The sequence below is a fragment of the Pyxicephalus adspersus genome, chromosome 6, assembly GCF_032062135.1.
Source record: "Pyxicephalus adspersus chromosome 6, UCB_Pads_2.0, whole genome shotgun sequence".
NCBI classification, from domain to species: domain Eukaryota; kingdom Metazoa; phylum Chordata; class Amphibia; order Anura; family Pyxicephalidae; genus Pyxicephalus; species Pyxicephalus adspersus.
Window position 1 is genome coordinate 6,791,283 of NC_092863.1, and position 25,256 is coordinate 6,816,538.

The following is a 25,256-nucleotide window of genomic DNA, read 5'->3' on the forward strand; positions in this document are numbered from 1 at the left end:
ATAAATCATTCTGGTACACCATGGCCCCTTCTGCTTTCCCGTAAAATTGTGTCCCCCTTCCCATACATTCCCGTCACAGCATTCACCCTTTTCATACATTCCTGTCACAGCATTCACCCTTTTCATACATTCCTGTCACAGCATTCACCCTTTTCATACATTCCTGTCACACACTGTGCTACCCACCTCCCAACAAACATTGTTCCCCCTTTTCATTCACCCGTCATACAAATAGGCAGGATAGAATCTAGCAAGCCAGCCGATTTACATTCATATGTGATGTGAGTGCAATAAAGAATAGGTGCAGACCCACACCCAGCCAAAAAAATCCATACATCCCCCGAAACGTACTTATACCCTTTACACCCCTATACCATATTCTGTATACACTTCATACATACCAATACTCCATACTGTACATTCCTAATATTATGCATACCCATGCAGTGCAGACAATGTATACATCCCCCATATATATTATTACACCTCCCTTCATTGCGGATATGGATCTCTCATCTTGTTTTCAAAAAATTGTGCATTTATTCTGTATATGCTACATTATAAACACTGATCCTTGCTTACATCTTTTAAGACCCAGATACCTGTGGACATTTTCACTGAGACTAGCGCGTAGAAAGAGGTTCTCTGAATGATTTTGCAATACTGTAAACTGTCAGAGAAATCACCCTTATTCCACCCCACAAACAAAGTAGATGTGAACCCTTAGCTGACTTGTTGTAAATGACTGTGTATCATAAAAAATGACATTTTTTCCACATAATTGGGACATTTTTTCCAGAATAATTGTTTTCACCTTTTTTACATGCATTGTAACATTTTAGTGCTCTCTGTACCTCACCTGTGCTCCCCCCAGCTTCTATGAAGACAATTCTTGCATAGCATTTCCCAAGGTTTCACTATGAACACATTTATAAAGTAAGCTTTATTTTTTACAAAGAGAAAAACAGTCACGACAATCCTTATTGTGTTCAATGAAGCAGCCAAGTCAATCTTTACTGTTGTCAATGAATGTTTATTAAGAAAACTGTATAAAAAAGGAAGAATTTCAAAGGTGAAGGAGGAAACCCCAAATAACCAGGTAACATTAACATTCAACCAATGCCGACCTGGCCAGTGGAGGCACTTTACCTTAAAAAGCCCCTTCACATGTCGCAGTGAAGTGAGATAATATCACAGTGATTGGATCCATTCCCTCCCCAAATCAACAAAAATATATGCCTTTAGCTCCCTCAGGATCAGAGGGTGAAGCCCCATCTGGGAGACAATCTGACGTGTACGGCAGTCACCCAAAGTTGTTCATACCTATACATATGAACGAATATGAATGAGGATGAACGACTATGAATGAGGATTGGGAAAGATCACTATGCATAACAGGGAAGGAGAACTTGATCGTCTTCCCCCTATCCCTCTTTATAGAACAGAAAGTTACTATAATCAGATCATAGAAGATTGTTTCCAGCAACACAAAATCTACTGTGAATGTAGCCTTAGTGTATATTTCACAAACCTTATTAGACATTATGTATGGAAGAAGTTGCTATTCACGAAGCATGTATTCTCTTGGGTTGCAAGGTCAAAATTTGCAGCAAAGGTGCTGCTTGCTTAACACTGGAAGCTCTATTTTAAAGCTGAACTCCAGGATGATATACCAAGCACCATTAAACCCACCTGCAAGTTCAGTAAAATATGAATAAATACATTTTACATGAAACAAGCACATTTACCTGATGAAGCCTGGAGAATATCCTACTGAAATACATTGCACAGGATGGTGCAGCCTTGGAGAGGAGTGTAAAAAATCTGACCGAACCAGGGCTCTTCTTTGCACCTTTCTATCATGGTGTATATAAATAATTTATCTGATTCTGATCGTTCTCTGATTACACACATACTGTGGTGGGTCCTGAACCAGGCTAGAGTGAAGATTGCAAGGATGTACAGGAATCTGTACTGTCTGGTAGGAAATTCTATCTCACAACATCAGCTGTACAGGATTACAAATCCTGTAACAGGTAAAACAAAATTATAATTGTGCATATGAACTTTAGTTTAGTGCAAATGTCACTACCACAATAGTGTTGAACGAGCTTCAAAAAAACGAATGCAAGCAAAAATCTTGCTTGCACTTATCATTACAAGTGGCTTTTATTACTAAGGGTAGCCTGAATCACAAGGTAAAATAATAAGAAAGATTAACAGTTCCAGTGTTTAGCAATGACCTGCCCCTACACTGGATGGCTGCCCATCATAGTTAGGGGTTGATTCGAACATGAAGGGTTTGGCCCAATACTCGATACCCTAGGATTTATGGTACTATGGACCATAAACACCCTAGGTATTTATGGATTTATGGACCATCACAGCAGTGAGAAGTTTACTGCAACAGCTCTAACAATCTGATGCAATAGGTTTCATATATTATTATACCTCTTCTATTGAGGTTGACTATTTTTACATTTTTTATAATACAGCCCTGCTAGAAATGGCAGGGGTTGCTACTTATAGGCTACTCCTTTGGAATAAATATTGTATATGGCACAGATATTTACAGTACATATAGTACACATATAATATAACATTATCTGCTATTGCTCATTGTAATGGAGGTCATGTTTTTCAGAAAGGTCGTTTACACATCTCATAGGACATACTAGGGTGTACCTTGCTTAAAAGCATACTACCTAGTTATATTGTAATAGAAATCAGTAGTGATGTATCTGATCATATTTTCTACTGGTTACACTATACTCATACCTCTTGCAAAGCTGCAGTTAAGCCCACACATTGTACTTGTTCCTGACGCATGATGGTGGAGATTCACCTGAACGTGGCTAGGAATAATGCAGAACTGGGTGAGTTTTGAGGAAGGCTTTGTAGTTTCCTGGGTATTCACCTAAGAATACTGGTACCTATGGAATATATACATACTAACATTATATTCTTACTTGTACATTTAAATAATTTAACAGTCACTAGTAAGATATGAACCTTCCACTGCAGAAGCACAAATTCAAGTACACAGTATGCAGCAAAAGGAAACCATAAAAAGATAAATTGTGACAGTTTTGGCTTATTTTAGTTGTTTTAGTTTAAATATTTATATAAATAGTTAAAAAGTTTTTACTTTTTTCCCAATGTGTTTGAAGGCCTGCTGTATTGATGTTGGGTTCTCTACCCAATAATTCCCAACAAGTGGAGCAGTTTTTATTGCTAGGTTACAACATTATTGTAGTTCTTTAACATTATTGAAGTGCTTTACTGTTGTTGTAAAAAGGATTACAACTTCTGCAGTGGATAAGCCCCTGTAACCAGCACAATATAATGGCCGACACTCATACCTCACCATTGCTGCTTTCTTACTACATAAATCTGAATTACTAAAGTCATTGTCCTCTTTTCTCCAATGATACAATAACAGGAAGATTTGTAAGGGTTCTCTGCAGGTAACACAATGAGCAGCCAGTAATTTGGTTGCCGTCACAAGCAGTCTGTTCAGTCTAAGTTGTTTTCTTGCTCAAAAAACTTCAGCAGAAGGTATTATACGTTTGAGAAAAGACACATTATATATAATGAGTTTCTGTTTCTATCATGGCTCCTTTTCTTTCCATTGATACAATATTCTTTATTGCTGCAAAAGTGACCATAAATCACCCAATTTGGTTTCACAATAGTAGCGTGTGAAGCAAAAACAGAATGTATTAACTTGCAACGATGTTCATCCAAAATGCTGAGCACTTTGTGTATCTTGGGCAGAGCTTGTTCTAACGTTAGGGAAATGGAAAGGCGTATGGGCTTAACTGCAGATAGGCTTTTTGATATTTAGGATTGCTCAGGATGTTTATATGCACCAAAAACATCTGCTCCTGGCACAGGTGACCACAGTTTTTCAGCCAAGATGTTATCACCCACCCAATAGTTTTGTATGATTTTTTGGAGTATTCACAGTGCAGTAACACTTTCATCCTGTAGTAGATTCTGCATTAAAGCCTATTGATAAATCACAGGTCAGTGACCATAGGATAGGCAAAATCTAAACTTAGCCTAATTCTGTATCTGTTCACCTAGAGTAGCAAGGGGATTGTCCAGTGAACCATTGCATTGGGAAAGATATGCTTTTAGGGTTAGATCAGAGACCTCCAGCTTGTTAGTGACCCCTCAATGCTTCAGCAATCACCAGCTGATCCAGGTATTGTTCCAGACCCCTCTGCAGGTTCCTGGGATCAATGGAACTTTGAAATGTTCTTGGCGTTACAGCAGTCATTTTGGCAAAGGGAGGCTGCAGCTGCAGATTCCCAGCGTTAATTCGTTCACAGTGTTTGGTAAGGTCAGCTGTTTTAGAAATTCCCAAATGAAGCTAAAGAGGGGAAAAAAAAAAAGAGACAACTGCAAGTCAAATGCACCCACACATTCTGATTGATATCAGATTAAACATTTTTAAACTAAAATATGTATCTACTATTTAAAACAGAAACACAAGTTGTTCAGTGTCAACTCAAGTCCAAAAAAAGTTGCCAAAAAAGTTAAATGAATGCAAAAACACATTCAGAGGTGAGTCCCCTGCTTTTATTCCAAACTCTGGCCTTTACATTACTACTGAATCTTGTAATAATTTATTGGTTGGAGGTTTATTGCACCACACACAGGCATTGAACTATCCTGGAAGTACTGAATACACAAAAGACTGTAGGACTGTAGTGGTAAAATTAAGGGAAGGAAGGAGATATGGAGTGCTATAATAGTGACCTCTTTAATTGAAGGGGGCTGGTCTTGAGAAATGCTCATTCATCATAAAAGATTTGTTTTTAAATAAAAGACACCACATCTTCTACATATATCGGCTGTAAGGAAGCCAGAATGCAAAAGTCAATATCATGGTGACCGGAAAACAGTATAAAGATTCACAAACTAGGCCTTAAGGCATAACAATACACTAAACCTTTCATCTCAAGCTCACTTCCACCTTTCCAGGATTTCCTGGTAATAAACTAAAACAAGGTACATCATTTGTAGTAATATGTCCTGTTGTATTGCTTATGGTTGCAACTACATGAGGGATCTCTTCTTTTAAATTATGGATAGGTGCTCTTTACCAGAAATACAGGTTAATAATTTATTTGCTTCTCTTGCCCATACCTTGACTTAGCAGCTGCAGATTGCGGACCTCTTCTCGTACCTGCAGCTGCAAAACTTGCTGTAAGACCTCCTGCCGCTGCGATTCATGGGTAATGCCCATACGTTGCAATTTCTCAGCATTCAGCCTTAGTAGGGCTCGTCCTGGAAGAGACAGATAAGCAACTGGGTAACATGCAAGGAGGCTTATTTAGAGGCAACTCTAGAAAACAAATCATTCAACTGTTATCTCTATCACAAACCAATACAGCTGTGCTTAACGCTGAAAGAACAAAACAGGTTCTCTGTATATATTTAGCTTTCAAAAGTTAAGAAGATACCTGGTGCTTCCTCGCAGCATCGTTGTTTTGTGATAGGCCCAGCCAGGACTAAGCTTAGCAAGTATGTAAGTATTTATTCCTAAATGTGCAAATGTGATGCCATCAGTGCAAAAGCTAAAACTAGGCTGAAATAAAGTCATGCAACAGGACAATTATCCCAAGCACACCAGTAAATCCACAACAGTATAGCTAAAAGAAAAAAAAAAGATGGTGCTGCAATGGCCTAGTCAATGTCCAAAACTCAACCCAACTGAAATGCTATGGTGGGATCTTGTGCATAATGAATGTCAGCAAAGCTGCTAAAAGTGGTGGTCTACTTAAGGTGCGTACACACTTCCAATTTTTATCGTTCCAATCGAACGACGAACGATCGATTGGGCAAAAAATCGTTGGTAAAAAAGTAACCAACGACGCCGACGAACGAGGAAAGTCGCTGGAAACGAGCGACTGGACCGACGGATCGGATTGGACGACAATCGTTGAACATCGTTCGTGTGTACGGTCGTTCGTTGATCGTCCATGATCTGAGCATGCGTGATGAACGAACGTCCGTTCACTTTACTGTCGTGCACATAGTTCCTCTGTCGCTCAAACGATCGTATCTATTGTGTGTACAATATCTATGAACGATCGTGTCGTTAACTCTATGTGCAGGATCGGTGCTATACGATCGTTCATATATATCGTGCATGAACGTTCGTCGTTCGTTTTCCAACGATAATAATTGGAAGTGTGTATGTAGCTTTAGATTACTTCATTTATCTTAAAAAATGACACAGTGGAATCTGGTTCTACCGCTGAGGTTAGATTTTATTATTTTATTTTTATTATGTCCTTATACTAAAACTTTTCAAATGAAAGAGTGCGTACTTTCTTTTTTACATAACTGTAGTTTGTAATTAATTATGTACTTGGGACCACGCACATTTGCTAATTACATAAGCAGGATTGGCTTCTCATTTTTTTTTTTTTGTAGCTTTTTGCAATAGTTGTGCTTTACTTCTCTTTCAAACAATACAGTCCATATATATGAAAAGGGAATCTAACATTTCCTGTAGGTGAATTTTCCTGGTGCATGCATTTTATATTTCAACATATTACGTATTTCAACATATAATAACATTGAGATAGCCACATAACAACAAGAAATTCCAACAGTCAAAGAGTTGAATTTATATAAATTCAGACTATAACAACAGGGACTTTTTTGCTTTTAACAAAATTAAAAAATGTTTCTAACTAAATATTGCATCACGTCAGTATTCCATTATTTTGACATACAATGGTCTTTGTGAATGCAAAATAAATAACTTTTACATTATTTCCTGTTATAAGTTTTAATGTTACCTTCAGATGCATTGGTCTCCACAACTTCTATGTATTGAATAAATGCTGTTAGTTTCAACTCTACATTTTATTCGGTGACTACATAACCAAAGTCAAGATATGGAGTTTAAATCAAGGGGGAAAAAACAGGGAAGGGGGAAAATTAGGTTTCTAGTGCATTATCTAGGCTAAGAGATAAGAGATCCAAGGATCCCATGAGTTATAAACAAAACTTGCATTTTATTTTTAAGTAGACATGTCAGTTTGTCATGATCCAGTTCAGTTTGTTTATAGTGAATCCAGTGGTATATTAAACGATTTCCAATAGCAAGCTATTGTTATTCGTGCTGCTAGGAGGATATATGTAATCAAACTGGCAATTAGTTTTGGAAGCGTCTCATCTAGTTGTGCGAATAAGGATATTTCTAACCTTTAGGTAAGTTGATTTGGGTGACTGCATAGATGAAATTGTAGATTCTGATCCAAAATCTTTTACCTTTTGGGCAACTCCACCAGGCATATAACATAGTACTCATCTGACCACATTTTCTATAGCACAAGGGTGGTCTTTATTTAGCCTATGGAGTCTGATGGGTACTAGGTATCAGTGCATTTTAACACCCCTTATGGGTAATCCCGAGTGTGACTCGGGGTGGATTATACTTGCATAAAGCGGTAATCCCGAGTCACCCTCGGGGTCACTTTAACCTAAAAAAAACCCCCACTTACCTTGTTCCGCCGGGGTCCCCCAGCATCCTGCTGGTCCCTGCAGGTCCTGGGGACATGTCCATTCTCCTCCAGCCGCGAAGTGCAGAGACAATCTCCAGGAGTTTCCCGGTGACGTCGGTGCATTCGTCGGTGTGGGCGGGCAGAGCGGTGGGAAATTCATCTCATTTTGTATTGGATTCAACACAAAATAGCTGTATTGAGTCCAATACAAAGAAATTTTCATATAATATATATATATATATATTATATATATGCTACTGTAGAGCTATATTACATGTTTAACTATTTAAAAAATTTTTTTTAACAGATTTTTGTGTTTTTTTATTTCAACTTTATTATTAAACGTATTACATTTATTAAATATACATATTTTGGTGAGTTATGCCTAAGAATTATAGCCTACAATGTAAAATACATTTCCATGCAAAGAAATGTAACCCTTTTTGCATTGAAATTTGGACAGAATAAGAACGCTAGGGCGGTTAAATGACCAGTGTTGATTCACTAGCAGAGAATGTATGGTGAAAGTAACAATCCTTGCTTTATAAACAATCCCCTATTGCAAACAATGCCTTATACAACTGAACTTCTCAACACAGCTATTGCATTGGCTAATCTTCTTTTCCTTTAGAAAGTAATCTACATTCATATTGGTTTTTCGTGCATTGTATACCATGACATTTTATTGTTATGTAAACCTTGGAATATCTCAATAAAAAAAAGAAAGTAATCTACAAAAAGTACATTTACAAAAATGTGGGAATGCAAGCACTAAAAATGTGAAAGTCTTCAGATATTTGATTTGATTTCCCTTGAAACTCTGAAATACTTTCTCCCTCCACAACCAACTCTAAACCTTCTTCCCTACAGGACCTTCTTCCCTCTTCTCTCTACCAGTTAATCTTTTATCTACCCTATTTTTTGTGTTTCTCTCACTCACCTCCCCTCATTTCTGTCTCTCCTGAGGATGGCATCTTCTCTCTGCTTTCATCCGCTCTGCACATTAAGACTTCTTATGTATGCTGCCCGGGGATACATATCTTGCAGTGAGAGCTGGTGCGTGTCTGTTGGGATTCTGGCAGACGATGCTACTCATTCCCTGTTCATGGCTCTGTCACTGAGATACAGCACAGTGCAATTCGTGACTCTGATGCACAGCCTGCGGGGCCATATGAGTCGCTAAAACTCCATATGTTCAATTTGGTCCTGGTGTTTGGAAGCCTCTGTCATTACAAAGGCATCAACATTCCATCCAAGTGTTTCTCCCATTTATAGGTTGTAAAAATTGCACAGCACTTTTGTGTGTTATTTATTTTTGTTATTATGTTAATATTATTGTTTTTTTTTATATTTTTATGTTTATTCATAGGCTAAAGTCACACAACCAGGGGAAAGATTTAGGCAGATATAGGGTCTGTAAACCTTTCAGCAGAGGATATTTGATTTTGTATCATAAACACTTTTGTTTTTAATGAAATACAGTTATGCATATGTTGGTGCTACACAATTTCTGTGTGGCTGATCTGCTACAGACTCTTTGAGAATTATTTATTAAAGAGAAGGTGGACTATCATGGAAAAACTTGGGTGATGCAGAAAACCTAAATGAATCGCTTAGAAATCGTTTGCTATTAGTTTGCAAATAAAATATCAAGGCCACAAAGTACTTAATCCTTCCGCCAAAAGCTGTAGATGCGTGCCAACCCCACAATGTATAAAGTATAGAAAAACAAAGAAGGAAAGAGGAAACTGTTTTTTTTTTTCTGGAACAATGCAATATAATAAATCAATTAAACATTCACACTTCATTAATTTGACATAAGTTGATACAACATGGTGACTCCCATGGGAGATAGGACCCTGTGCGTATACACAGAATTCCCTAACCATTAGTTTTCGCAAGGTATAACGTCTCATAGCCCGACGCATTTCACCAACAGGCTTCCTCAGCGGACTTTATGGACTTTATGGAGAATGTTATGCTTTAATCATTGTTGAGGAGTATTTTCTAAAAAAGAATCCCTCATGGATAGATATAGGAAAGTATTTTCAAGGTACACTTGTAAAGGGCTGTGAAAGCTCGGTCAGACAAGGCTGGATTTCTGCAGCACTGAAGCATAGTGGTGTAGTGTTCGCACCTAAGGGTTAAGAAATTCTATGTATAGGTACATGGTCCTATCCCCCATGAAGCTTTTAATGAGAGTGACCAAGATGCATCCACTTATGACAAATTAATGAATTGTGAATGTTTAATTGATTTAATATAATGCATTGTGCCAGAAAAAAATCAGTTTCCGCTTTCCTTCTTTGTTTTTCTATTAGTTTGCAAATGCATTAAATCTTGAACCAGATACATTCTAGGTTTTCTGGATCACCCAGGTTCTCCCATGACAGCCTATCTTCTCCTGTCTTGCAGAGCTTTAATAAACCAGGCCCACTGAATCCACTTACTGTCTATATGGCTACACTGTACTCCAGTGATACCTTGATGGCATTTCGCAGTAAGGTAAACTATTTGTGAATATTTGTTGGGACAGCTGCTTGTTAGCTCTATTGAGTGTGACAGTTGGGAGATGAACATAGCTATCTTCCCCTGTAAAAAGAAATGGCAGACTTTATGGCAGCTTTGCAGGTGATTATTTGAATGAAAAGATTCTGGATTTACATCCACTTTAATGATGTGTACTTTTTTCTTTAGTTAGAAGGATGCAGAGGTTTTCAATTATTACACTTCATGAATACCTGTGATGGCGTGATGGGAGAAGGCCTCGACGTAGGTGAGATAGTTGTGTGGGCAATGCTTCTTCAGCCACTTGCACACATCTTGCTGGGTCCAGAGGACGACTGGTTTTGTGAGGCAGCTGAAGGACGGACTGGTGTGATAGATTCCATATTGATCGCTGGGTCTTACCTGTGCCAAGAATAAAACGGGAATTATTTATTGCACACACACAGAGGACGACAAGATTCTGGAAACCAGTGGATGATGACTAACAGGCCAACTGACCTAAAAGAAGTTATTGAGATTCTGCACTGGAAAAAAAAGGCTTAAGCAGTCATTAAAATAATACTGGGACAACATTCATCTGTTTCACTTCCAATACCATTGCCAATATTTCATTACACAGGACAGGTAAAAAGCTTAAGGATAAAGCTGCAGAATCGTCATCTCTGCTATCCTGGATGGCATTGGTTTGTGTAGTCAGATGACCATCTTTCAGACTAAAATTGCTGAGCCATCATGATCCTCTTTGCTTTCCTTGATATAATTGTCATAAGGCTAATTAGGCTTTATGATTAAGTATTGCGAGAATGTGAAACACATGTATAGGTGTACAAGGTGTACTACTCACTGTATCTGTGCTTTTACTGAATGAATATTCTGCATCTTGCTGGGGTCACTATACTTCTTTTGTGAAAGTTTGATTCTGCAAACTGCCACCTATACCGGCAGCTTTAAGGCCAGAATAACCCATTCCCTATTCTAGGCCTATGAGTGGTATTTTATGATATTTCTTTTGGATACTTACCTTTTTCAGATGTCATGTAATTTGACACACAGCGTAATCTTCATTTTTGGTCTTCTCCTGGAGGTGGGGGGCCCTTGATGATGCAGATAGCAGGAGTGTCATAATGAAGTAAGTGGCGCTCTTCACAACATGTGTGAACTTTGTTGTGAGGACATCTTGTGGTGGAGACAAGATAGTATGGAAGACAGCTCTGGATCAAAGCCGAGTATTGCAACCAATGTTTTTTTAAAACTCCCCAAGTGAGTTCAAAGAAAAAAGTCTAGAAAGTTCTGCTTTTACCTTACTTTATGAGCAGTCTGGCTTTAGGTCTAAAAGTTTCAGAGTAGATGAACTCTAGGTACAAAATGCACAATCTGCAAATGCAGAAACAATGAGGACTAGGTCTGACTGTAATGGCTTTAAGATACCTTAGAATGTGTTACTGACAATTTGCAATAGCAAATGTGAAAAATGTAGGTCACCCCGTAGAAACCTGCAAAAATCCGCTCCTATGCCCACCATCATCTTGGGTACAGTTGTTGCAGAGGCTTTCAGCAAAAGTTCTCCTATCATTTAAACAACTAACATAAATGATACAATGGGTTAAATGAAAGTGCTTAACAACATGCATGAAAAGATTTATATAAAGGGGAGATAACATGCATGATTGCGATGATATGAGAAAAAAATGAAGATAAAGAGAGACGATATATAAAATGCTGTTACCGTGGGGAGTGATCATTTTACATAAACAAATGTGCAGGGAGAGGCAAGTTGGTTTGTTTGTCAAGTTTATGAGATACTCTTGGTTATATATTAACTCACATTCAGAATCACCAGTAGCTCTGCTTTTAGAAAGTATAAAAAATGAGGGGGCAGCACAGAGCCATAGAACAAATAAGCAGATGCGGGGAGATCCTTGCACTTCACGTACTTGTGTGCAGCTTTTTCTCCAGCAAGATTATCAGTGAGCTGCACTGCTAATATTACTCAGAGGAAGAAGAGCCCTAGGTAAACTTTCATTGTAGATTTAGCTATCGGAAAGCAGATACAGGGAAGCCAGAGACTAGATGTATACCGCTATTTCTCTGGAGGAAGGTAGCTTTTCACTGTTCAGGGATAATTGACATTTCTGGAACATTTGTAGATCAACTACTCCATTAGCCACCTGAAGTGAAGAGAAGAGACCCATGTAAGGTCAGCTTGTGACTTGGATCTTATGCAAGACTTCATTAGCACAAAAAGCAACTCCATTGCTTGATTGCTGGGTGTCCAAGTGGTCAGTCAGCAAGCACCAGTATTGCTAAATGGTAAGTTGTGACCTGAGTATGTGACTTTTGGCAGCAGAAAAGTTTGGTTTAGAAGCAAAACTATGGGGGATATATGCAGTTGGGGAGGGTGGAAGTAATGTGAATCTATTGCTTTGTCCTACACTTACAAAGCACAGAGCCACTTTAATTATAACGAACATTCTTTAAACTAGAAACAGCAGAGACACCTTCCTCTGAGACAGCAGTCTCCAGGGAACACATCACTGCACAGCGATACATAATTTCCTACGCGCCTCCATGTATTGATAAATTTTCTCCTGCGTGGCACTGCACATTCATAAATCATCTTCACAGCACTGCACTGCCATAAATAATGTTCTGTGCTACTTCTCTTAATAACAGAACCTAGCTCAGGTCTTTTTCTTCTTGCCCATCGAAGCCCATCGTGTTTTTCTCTTGCCAGCACACTATCTGGGTTGTTTACTAAAGCAAAATGCTATACGTCATTAATCCATTATTCGACACAAGATAATGGTTGACCTGTTTCACCGGTTAGGGCACATTTATGGATGCCCTGCACAACTGTGGAGTTGTCATATTCAAAAGGTGGGAATTTACTATATAGGAAAGAAAATCACAGCAATTATTGATCCCTTCTGTGTTTAGATGGTTTCAGCCTGCTGCACCCTCTGCCTTCTCTCCACCATTGCAATGCTACTTTTGGATTTTGTACTCCAAATGCATCGCCCCAGACTGCCTGTTTGCAGTCTCAGCCATAGCTACCAATCAAAAGAATTTACATATAGAAATCTGATTATTACAAACTGTAATCTGAGTAGTTATTAGGGATAAATGTACTTTTTATAGCAAAGGTAACAGGTTCCTTTCAGCTTTGACGAGTAAAGAAAATACCTTTCAGGTATTGATCATCAAGTGAATCACTCCCAATGACAGCACTAGGTCAATTACTGAGAACAAGTGCTGTCATATGGGAAAATTCAATATCCTTGTGTGAGCTACAAATCATCTAGGATATAGCCTAGCCTGAGCCAAGCCAGCATGGTGATGACCCCCCTGGGGAAAGGGGGTGTTTAAGTGACAGGCTGGGCTTACAGGGTGGTTAGAATGATGGAAGTGTTGCTTTGCCTGAAGAGAAAAATTAGTACGGGGTCATGGAGGTAGCCAAGACAGGACAGGACTGGAGCTTGCAAGTTTAAAATAAAGTTTAAAATTAAAGTTTTTGAGTTCTACTTTATAGTATGCTTGTGTCTTTTGCATGCCTGGTTCAGAGAGAGGAGTTTGCATGCCTTTGCGGTTCTCCTATATTCCGTACACTTTGTTTTGCATGTTTGCAATTATTATTTAAATCTGATCTTTAGACTCCCTCTATAATCTCACGTCTTTCTAACTGCCATCACAAAACAGTACAAAGCCTTATGTAGACAATTCATAATGGCTGTCCAGCACTGGCATTAGCACCCCCTGCATCCAAAAATGAAGCCAGTTAGAGACCCAAATGGCCAACTTAGGTAACTATATCTTTGTTTACAAGGTAGAGAGAAACAAATGTGCAGGATGGGTTGGGTGGGTTTACCTTTGACTGTATTTGAGCTGTAAAAAAAAATTGTAAAAAAGGGACAGCCATTCCAGTATCCTATGCAGAGCTAATTTATCTTCGTACAGCCGCATTGCTTCCCCCCTCCTTCTGTAACTCATTTCACGCACTGCAATGTCCGCCTATAACAGTTAAAAGACCACAGAGTGGTGTAATGTCTGTGTGCTCCAATCAACAGCATGATTGGAATATCCAATTATCTCAATGTCCACTTAGGTCACACATGAATTGTCCGGAGAAGTCACCTCCACCGCCCTGCAGAAAATTCTAACTGCAGTGTTTGCGGCTTACTTTAGGATTCTCTACCAACGCACTACGTGACCGCAGAGGTCTTATCAGGGGGGCAGGTAAGCCACCAAACTTAAATAATATCCAATGGTTATTTATCTTAAACACCAACTCCACCAAATTAGTATCTGGTTGTGGTTTGCGTAAAGAAGATTTTTTTTGCAGTCTTTGACTCATTTGGGGCGATTTCTTCTCACATTTTGTTTAAGCGAGAGGGAATGAAAGGTAGAGGGATTGAGAAGGAAGACAAGAGATAGAGACGGCAACAAAAACACATCATTTAGTTAGTGAGGAAATATTGGAACCTCTGACAGGTTTTAAATGGTGCCCGTACCCTTCTGTCTGGGTGACCCCCATTTCCTTTTTCTGCTGGTGTTGTAAGACATAAGGTGAGAAAAAAAATCTCTACAGTTGAGTCAGAGATGGAAGAAAGCTTACATATTATATATAATACTAGGATTAAAAGTTTTAAACTTTGTTACAGAAGTTCTCCTAGGGGGCAGTTCCACTGATAGGTGACACTTGCCAATAGGGCCAGTCTTTTTTAGGGAGCATGTCTTTGTCATCGATAGGTGAGAACCATTGTGCCATTCTCAAGGCGCATCTAGTTGCCTTTATATTTCCCAAAATCTAGATATATGGCTATCTAAAGCAAAGTTTTCATTTCCAGAAGAGAATCCTGTGCAATGATTTACCTGTGATACATCTGTTCCGGGCTGTTTAAGGAGTTTAATCGCTCTGCCTCCAGTTGTCCTGTGCCCTCGGCCATCGTGCCAGGTCAGGCTGTTACCAATATCACGTCGGAAGCGATGATTAAGGTTTTCTGCAGATACTGTGTGTTCCAAAAGGTTCCGACAAAATTTAAAGTGAGCGGCAGCTGCCAAAAGAAAAAAAAACAACAGTTAATATGTGTGATGTTGCTATCAAATATGTTATAATGGAAACATTAGACTGAATTTTTTACAATTTGAGTAGTATAAAACATACCAACAATCCATAAAGTGTCAAGTATAGGGTTACATAAAAGTATCCATATGTATACTGAACATACCTGTATGTAAATAAAATCATATTTAGATTTGGGGCTAATAAAAGAGGGAAAACTCCCAACCAGCTCAAACAAAATAAAGATCAACAGCTGTCTATTAGCACATGGGACCATGTAGGAGGGAATTTTCAAATGACTACTAAGCACCCATTGAACTGTAAAGCTATGTACATATATTATATGTACTCATCCCTTACCACTCCAGAGTCTTTCCTGATGGTTTCCAGCGACATTAATCCAACATGTATACAGGGCATTAAGCATTTGGTCTATGGGGGAGAGATATTATTTTTGGAAACTTATAGTAAAGGAGCCTGATGGACATTCTGTTACAAAACAATAGATATTATTACAGAGTTGGTCTCTCTCTGTGGTTAAAACCATCTTCACTCTTAGGGCCATTTCAGACTCACAGCAAGCTGATGAGTGAACGGGAAAGCTTGGGAATCTTCTTTTGCAAGTGGCTAAACAGGACTGCGGCCATGGGAAATCGTGGCCCGGTTCCCAAAATGTTGCTTTTGGCCATGCAGTTGTGTTTTATATGCATTGGCCATGTAAAAATCTGCATACCTGTTTTGCAGTTTCTCAACTGAGCATTTTCATTGTGCAGAAGATTTTAGAAAGCAATATTTGGGGGCATTTCTGCAGAAATGTGTACATTTTTGAGGTCAGGTTGGGATATAGGATGAGGTTCCCATATAGAATGGGAATACCTGGCTCAATCAACATTTCAACGCTGTTCTGTACAGTTAAGGTCAAGTCTGCAGGTTTGTTCACACCAAACTGCACTACCCTTCACCGCAAACTCAGTTCAGTTCAAGGAGTGCCTACATACTTTATTTCTAAGTTCTTTTTTTAATCTTGGTCACTAGATCAGCAACTATCAAACAATGCCTTGTTATACCAGCTTTGATATATGGCGCTCTGTAAACAAGCAATCAAATTTCCTTGCAGTGAAGGAGACTGATTACACAGTTTTATGCAGTCACAGGGAACAAAGAAGTTGTGTTTTCCTTCTTCTTCTGCTTAAATCTATTTTTAAAGTGGCGCCTTAGGCGTGAAAATCGTCTACGAGGGGGATGGGAAATTGTGAAAAGAAGCAAAGTGCAATTTGCATATTCATTCAAGAGATGTGCTACAGTCTCGGCATTGAATTGTGCGCCCTTTGGCGGCAAAAGACAAACGCAGCAAAAAATGATACAAAAAAAGCAACAGGTAAAATTGGTGACCTATCAGTGTTAGTCAAGGAGAACTGTAACAGTCTTGTTAAAGACTAACTTCAATTTTTCTTTAAGTTATGGCATAAAAATATTACATTTTAGCATAAAAAAATGCACAATCATTTATTAATCCAATGTTATTCAAAATGACCTTTCCTTTACATTTTATTCTGCAACCACTGTAATCTTCCACAACCTGTCAAGAATGTCAATCCAATATGGCAATCTAGAGATGTTTTGTATGCCATTAGTATACAGAAATTTAATTTCCTGCTTGTGTGACCAGCTCACTGATTTTCCCAGATGTCTGCCCTAAGATACAAATTTTATACATCCCCTGCAATAGGAATTTAAATAGTGGTGAGGAACTACAAAGTTCCTCATGAAGCTGGAACAGTGTACCCGAAATGAACTAGAATCTCCAATTCCAGAAATAATTTGTGGGATAAACATGGTGGAATTATAGTGGAACAAACAGCCATATATATTAATTTTCACACACAGAAAGATATAAATATGTACTGAAGTGTATTAGAAAACATGTATATAGATCACCCGGAGAGGATTAATCTTTACTTAACAAAAATGGAGTCAGTATGCTCCTAAATTATCAATCCATTCAAAATTACCAGTATATTGTGATTATTTAAGTGGTTGCTGGACAGGAAAATCTTACATATACCATGAACAGTTTATAACATGGAGATTGCTACAACACCCCATGGGTGGCCTTGGACAGCCAAATCTCAGAGACTAGAAACTACAGCAATGATAGTTTTTATAAGATAAACCAAGATGATGTGTGTTCTGGATGCAACCCAATACTGAACTGACCCGGCTAGATTCACACTTTTACAGTTTTTAAAGTTGGTCTGTCAATTCCCTGCAACACAGGTTGTAATAACGCTGAACAGTTTGTTTTTTAATTATGAATTGCTACAAAAGCAAAGTTACAGGCACAGTAAACAGTAAGCACCTCTTCTCTCAAGAATAAAGTAAAATGCATGGTAGTTTCAGGTATGAGGAAAATTCAAATCTTTCTTTTACTCCTAGCAATGGGTGCCTAGGCTTGAACATTACTACTTGGGGGTGAGGTATGTGTCCATACCACTGCAAAAACTCTGACCGGTGGCTAACCCAGAGCTTCGAAATGCTCTTAACAGTGAATAGAATGATGGAAAAGCATAAATAGCCAATAAGTTGGTTTACACAAAGGCCTAATTCACACCAATCATTTGTGTTAACATGCAATTGAAGGCACATTGCCATTTTTAATGGAACCCAAATGCCTGCCTAATGCACATCAGCAAAAATGGTATAGATACAATTTTCAGTTCATTGTGGTGAATTGGTAACTCATTCAATGAACAGGCTGCCTTACAGCAAAACAGATTACCACAAGGACAACAGGGGGCTTTGAAAGGGCCCACAGGAAACAGTTTCTTGCTCATTATTACAAATTAATAAGCAGAAGTTTTGTGTCTTCTTTATTTTTATGTCTTTTTCTTGTGGTTCTCTAACTTTCTTAAGTTCCAAGGTGCACCACTTCTTAGCATCTTGATACTTTTTTCAAAGCCTCCCTAATGAATGCCATCAATGCCAGTTTTCTGGTCCTGTACCCCCATATTTGAATATCCCCAGATGAGAGCCATGCTCGAAAGTTGTCTTAACTAATTCAGTTCCAGATCACAGTCCCTTCCTATTCGAATGCTCAGCCGTCTTTACCATCTTCTGAGTCACACTGACCCAGTTTAGGAAACACTTATTTTATTTGTGCTTTAGCGATGGCCCAAATGTCAGAATCCCTGCAGGAACGAAAGATGAAGTTCTCCAGCAGTCGATGTCTCAGTTACTGCCCTCAAATCAGCAATGAGCATGAGGTGGTCACTTGTACAGGAAATGAAATACATTTTCCTCTATGGGTACACAAAAAGGAAAAACAACAGTCAATACCCATTGGAACCCTTGGTGATAGTTTTGGTCTATGGAATAGGAATAATGTACACAGACTGCAATAAACACCTATCAGGAGTTTTTTGTTCTTTGCAAGGATAAAATAAAAAAGTTTTCTTAACTGATGCAAACAAATATGACTGGATTTTTAATGAATTTGTACTATGGAGAACATCAAACGGCATGAAGAAGCATCTTTTTTGTAGCAGGGTGCATGAGGTGGGCAGAAACACAGCCAAGACAAAATTGCAAATTACTGGCGTTTCCCCAAAGATATCAGAATCCCTGGAGTGAATCTGCAATGTAGGATGGGCTCATATGGGCCTAGTATTAAAGAGCAGGCTCAACCAATTGGCCAATTTAATTAACCATTATGGAAGAATTTCTATAACAAAGCAGACGTGTGTTCAATATTCTGCCCTTCTAATTGAAGGATAGGGATGAGGCGAACAACAGAACATCTGTGAGCTCCCAGTCCGATTTGCTTGATTGTACACACGACATGACTTGTGAACTTTCAATCAATACCAACACATCCCATCTGTCCACATTAGAATGAAGACCCAAATATAGGTCTCTGGCTGTTGAAAATTCACATCAGATTGATTTTCTGATTATTTTATTAGTGATTGGATCGAAAGTGACAACTGACCCTTCTGTACTAAACCTTTCCCCTAAATTCCTTTCAGCAGAAACTCACTGCAATCTGTCTTTTCTGCAATTCACTTATCAGTCCTCCGGTGTGCTAATCCTGGATCTGAAGGACAATTAGTGGTCCAGCGGACAGCAATGTTTCTGTAGGAGTGCAGAAGGCTGTATAAAAGCAGCGTGCATTGTGTGCAGGGAATGGAGCAGAGTAATGAGGCCTCCGGACGGTTTCTTTACAACACCACCACAGTATGCTCATGTTCCATTATATTTAAAGGGAAAGTATAACCTGTCAATAGTAGATACCCCTTTTCATCCAAGTTTACTGGAAAATAGGAAGATTCTGCAATAACAAATGCAAGTATAGATCTGAGAATGGAATTAAATAATCATACACAGCATTAAACTATCTAAGGAGTCTATTGGATTTATTGAAATTCTATTGACAGAGCACTGTGTCCACATGGGAAGATTCACCCGCTAGTGACTCTTGTCTTTGGAACTGGAAGTGAAAAAAAAATCTAATTTTAAGTTGTCAGAATAAAGATAGAGGGGAAACATTTGCTCCAGTGACAGATGGTTTAACCACCTAGTCAATTGTGATATTTTTCTGCCACCAACTGTTTATGTGTGAAAAATCCATTCATCTGAAGGGTTCTGTACACACATAGGTGGAGGGTAGTTTATAAAACTGCAACATACAGCATTCTTTAAGCGGCAACCATGAATAATGGCAAATATTTGGCCTATATCAGCATGTATATAGAATGGGGGGTGGAAACACAGCTAGGACAATGGATGGTGATATCTGCATCACAGATGCCGGCAATTCACGTTCACGTTATGATATGTGGATTTCAGGGCAGTTGTGTTTTGACATATTAGATATGTTGTCTTGCATTTTTGTGCAAAAAAAACAAATTGTTTTCACCAGTCTGCTCTTCATAGCAGTGCACTCATGAAACAAGCAAGAAGGAAATGGATATTACATGCAGCAGTAAGATCCATCTGCAGTGAATGTTTGGTGAAGGTCACATATATTCACTGGCCATTTTTATAGGTACACCTTGCTAGTACTGGGTTGGACCTCCCTTTTACCCTCAGAACTGTAATTCTTTGTGGAATAGTTATCAAGGTGCTGGGAACATTCCTTGTTGATTTTGGTCCACATTGACATGATAGATCACACAGTTATTCCAGATTTGTCAGCTGCACATCCATGTAGAAAATTTCCTTTATTCCACATTCCAAAGGTGATCTATTGGATTGAGACCTGGTGACTGTTGAAGCCATTTGAGTCCAGAGAACCCATTGTCATGTTCAAACAACCAGTTTAGGAAGATTTGAGCTTTGTGACTTGCCGTGTTATCGTGCTGAAAGAGTTGGATATGGTCAGCAACAATACTTAGGTAGGTTTTGGAATTTTAACAATGTGGTACTAAGGGGCCCAAAATGTACCAAGAAAATATCCGCCACTCCTTAACACGCCACCATTCTGATCCATTGATACAAGGAAAGATAAATCCATAATTTCTTATGCCAAATTCTGGCTCCACCATCTAAATGTTGCTGTAGAAATTAAGGCATACCAAGCAAGGGAACATTTTCCAGTCTTCTCTAGTCCAGTTATGGCGAGTCCATGCGAATTGTAGCCTCAGGTGCCTGATGTTAGCTGATAGAAGTGGCACCCCGTGGAGTCTCCTGCTGCTGTAGTCCATCTGCATTAAGGTTCGCTGTGTTGTGTGTTCAGAGGTGGTCTTCTTCAAACCATGGGGTTATTAAGTAGTTATTGGAGGTACTATTGCCTTACTCTCAGCTGGCACCCACAAGGCACTTTTGTCCAAAGAACTTCCTATTCTCTGTAAACCCTAGAAATGGTTGTGCAGGAAAATCCCAGCAGATCAGCAAATTCTGAAATACTCAGACCAACCTGCCTGCAGTCAACATCCATTCCACATTCAAAGTTACTTAAACCACAATTCTTTTCCATTCTGATGCTCAGTTTGAACTCTTTACAATGTCTACACACTTAAATGCCTTCATACATGTGTACCTTAAGAAGTGGCCAGTGGGTGTATTTATCCATATGTGCTATATTTATAGGGTCATAAAGGGAAATCAGAGATCAGCGTTGCAGAGCACAAGGAACAACTTGAAAGTGTATTCTTCTGTTCAAACTCTGAATTCATGACAAAAAGACAGACATATTTGGTAACTAAGGAATCCACTCTCTAATTGGACATTGAGGATAATTGTTATTAAAAAAAATGGCACCCAAGGGCAATTGGTATTAATGTACCCTTATTCCTGGGCATAAACTCCATAGATAAGCAAATATAATTTCTAATTATGGGAGACACATATATTCTTAATCAAATCTAAGTGTGGATTGTGCATCAGTGTGAATGTGTTTAGGAGCTTCCTTTAATGAAGCCCGGTCACTGCTACTTTCTCTACATGTACAGGGTGACTAGTATTGTAATAATAATAATAATAATAATAATAATAATAATAATAGTATCTGCACCCCCCTCCTCTAGTCTTCCGAAGGTAAGCTGAAGTGGACCTGTGGACTCCTTTGCATAGCTCTTTGCCCTGTGCACTGCATCATTGATGTCGAGTCTACAAAGTAACATCTGGGTTTGCAAAGGCATTTGATAGATTTATAGAGTTCATTTAAGGGGCAATTATAGATATACCTATGGACTCTGTAATCCACCATGCATTATGTCAGTGCTATACACATACACATTAATAATGTTATCCTGGAATGTATCAAAATCGTGTTAAATAGTTATATGTCCTCCTTTTTCAGCATTATAATTGCAATATAAGCTCCTGATGTCATCAAGACAGGCGGCATTTATGAGATCATTAGTGATGTCATGAAAGTAGTAGTTATCAGGTCTCACTTTGAGAAGTCATTAAACAGATGCAATTTACAAGTGATCTTTTTTTGTAGGTTTTGTCAGTGAATGGTGGTGTGTTGTTAGCCATAGGTGTGGCAGTAAAATAATTCATACGATCATCTAATGTGACTGAACTCACTGAATTGAATAAAAATCACAACCCAAAGGCCCAAATTGGATCAATTTAGTAAATTCTCAATAGGCTGAGACAGTACCAAGTATATTAGTCATGGTTAATGATTAAAATCAGTCTATATGTATGTGACAGGGAAACAATTATAATTCAGAATGACCAAATGATTGATAAATGTATAGAGTGATAAACTTTTATCATCAGTTTATCATAAATTCAGAACAATATGCTGTGTCTATTTTATAATCTATGATAAAACACTTGATTTCTTGTTCCTAAACCGATCACAAATCACTACAAGAATGGCCACCTTTAAATTCTCCTAATACACAGAATCACTAGCTTTGTATCAAACATAACTGGTGCAATGTCCTTATTTATAATAAATCCCCCAGACACCATACCCTGAGACTGGCACCCATGTTCAGCCCTATATTGGTGTGATAACTTGTGGAAAGTGCAGTCACGTACGGCACCCAATCACATTTTTGCATTGTAAGCTATCATAAAGTGAATTCCTATCGAGGTAAGTTATCACACAACTGTTACACTTTGCATTGCATTAATATAAAATAAAAAACACCAAAATATACAAACAATATTGATCGTCATTCTGTGAAATGCAGACATTGTCAATGTCGTCTTCATGGGCACTTTGACCTCTGTGCATAGAAGGACTTTATGTCACGTACATTTCTCTGTGTGCCCCATAAATTCGTTTTATTACACATATAAAGCTGTGACCACAAATACCAATATATATATAAATACACAAATATAAAGTACTTTAAAAATCCTATGATATATGTGATATTTATGTATCTTTACGTCACATACCAACACGTATGCATCAATACAATACAATCAGAAAAATATCAACAATACACTTGTGAGTTTTTTTTATGAAATGTATGTAAAAAATGTTTTTTTTTTTTTTTTTTTTTATAAAACACATGCATGTGTCAATCATACACATCATTGTGTCACTTTTATATTTACTGTATTCAAATGTGCATTGTGTTTATGTAATATTCTGATCACATATATGTCATCACATGCATGTACCATGTGTTAGGAAACTCCCCCCTTCCACATCCATGCAGTGCTAACCCAGACATGTAATGCCTCCTATTATAAACATGTAGCATGGACAGCTCTTTATATCATGCATGTTGCATGTTCCTATTTTACAAATGTAGTGACTGGGATCACATATATGAATCACCCAGTCATATAGTACCCCCAATATAAATACACAATAAGAATGTTCTGAAACCCTTCATTATATAGGCAGCACCTAATGACCCTCATATGTGCACATGCAGAATGCAATGACCCTATGTAGCAAATACCACCCCCCATTATACATAGTAACCCCAATCTATGTAGTGACCCCATCACAGACAGAAATATATATAGTGACCCCATCACAGACAGAAATATATATATTGCCCCCCTTTGCATGCATGCAGTTTGCAGGAACCCCTCTGACATGCAGCATGCAGTGACCCCCATGGCACCCATGCAGCACCCCAGTGATCAGACACCCACCGTCCATGCTGCCCTGATCCGGGCTGTAGTCCCCTCGCCCGGTGGGCTCTCTCTCCCCGATCCGGGTGCGAAGGTCAGCAAACATCGGGTGTCCGGGTCACATAGACAGCAGAGCCGCCTCCTCCAGCACACATCCAGCACACAGGGTGGAGGAGGAGATGATGGGGGGTGTAGAGGAGGAGGGCGGACACCCAGTTTAGCGCTCCGCCGGGTCACCGCTCTGTGCTGCGCTCACCTAGCGCTCTGCATCCTCCTCATACAGTGCGATCAGTGTGTGTGCTCAGCCCATCATATCCTGAACTCACAGCTCCTACCCAGATGTCTGCACTCCAGGGCTCTGCTGCTGAAATACTCTGCTTCCCTGGCAACTTCATAGGGTGCTGCTTGTATTTAAATACCTTTTGGAGGAGCACCCAGGAGGTTTCCATTGATTTCCACCCAGAGACATACAAAGTTACCGATAGTAAAGAGAAACTAAACTCAAAAATGCCTAAAACAAAAAAAAAATCTAGTTCAATCCCACAGTGCAGTCGATCTATCTGGAGGTCTCATCAGGTCCCAGCATCTCTAAGCCGGTGGCGCCGGGGGCCGCCATCTTCGCCTTTTTGTTGGGGTTCTTCCTACGTCACCCGAGCCAGGCGCGAGATCTGGTGACGTAGGTTGGAAAATAAACTTGCCGATCTCACTGCGCATGCAAATTTGCTGCTCATGAAAAGGCTCTTTATGCGCATGCTCTATATGCACGGGCATGCGCAGAAGGAGCAATCAAAAGCCTCCTAGGATGAGTGACAGGAGGCTTTGCGCTCCAATTTATTCTCGATCGCAATTAGGAGGCGGTTTTGGACTAAAAAAACAAACATAATTTTACCTTACATAAAAGGGTTGTCTATCCTTTTATGTAAAGTGATATTTCTGAGTTTAGATATGCTTTAGGACAGAGATTCATGCAGAATACAAATAGCCATTGTCATATCCTGAACTCTCATGAGTCATTATTATTATTAATAAACAGGATTTATATAGCGCCAACATATTACGCAGCATTGTACATTAAAGAGGGGTTGAAAATGACAGACAGACAGTGACACAGGAGGAGGAGAGGACCCTGCCCCAAAGAGCTTACAATCAAACGTACCATGGTCCTTCAAGAATGCCTCGTATGTCTTACTTGTCCTATAACTAAGCAGTGGGCTACAAAATGGGCCCAAGCACCTGTAAGACCCAAATCTTTAATAAATGAACCTCAAGCCCCAAAGGGCCTTTGTGCACAAAATCGGCACAAGTATTACATCTGCCCTTGTTTTGACCCATTTAAAATTATTTGGTTGTTAGAAAGTAGGAACCAGTTCTTATAGAGGTTATAAAATGGGAAATAAAGCCATCTTGACCCCAGATTTGTTAAGATGTTCAGTTAAATGATAAGGATCCATGACCATTCATTGACAAGTGAAGGTTTTTTTAATGCTACTTCCCAGTTGCAAATTTTTACCTTTCCTTTGTTTCTTACCTTGTTCCATTCAGGGAAATAAGTCAATAGCATCTATCCTGGCCAATCAACTTTGCCAGGGTTGCAAAGGGCCTAC

At 38.9% G+C, this 25,256-nt stretch overlaps 1 protein-coding gene across 1 annotated transcript; it reads right to left on the reverse strand.

Annotated features, from left to right (window-relative positions):
* Positions 1 to 1,012: 1,012 nt before the first annotated feature.
* On the reverse strand, positions 1,013 to 24,118 carry SAMD10 (sterile alpha motif domain containing 10). The gene is made up of 5 exons (XM_072414363.1): positions 23,674 to 24,118; positions 14,907 to 15,088; positions 10,271 to 10,439; positions 5,158 to 5,298; positions 1,013 to 4,378 (listed from the first exon to the last, which is right to left on the reverse strand). Exons 1-5 carry the CDS (start codon positions 23,756 to 23,758, stop codon positions 4,359 to 4,361), a joined length of 597 nt encoding a protein of 198 aa, XP_072270464.1. The 5' UTR covers positions 23,759 to 24,118; the 3' UTR covers positions 1,013 to 4,358.
* Positions 24,119 to 25,256: the final 1,138 nt, after the last annotated feature.

Bases quoted from the DNA above. Each gene is read 5' to 3' on its own strand.
- SAMD10 (XM_072414363.1), bottom strand. From the start codon at position 23,758: ATGTTTGCTGACCTTCGCACCCGGATCGGGGAGAGAGAGCCCACCGGG. The intron at 15,089-23,673 runs GTGGGTGTCTGA...TTCTTTTGGCAG, and splicing joins GGATCAGGGCAGCATGGACG to CTGCCGCTCACTTTAAATTT. The intron at 4,379-5,157 runs GTATGGGCAAGA...TCCCCTCTTTAG, and splicing joins TCTGCAGCTGCTAAGTCAAG to CTTCATTTGGGAATTTCTAA.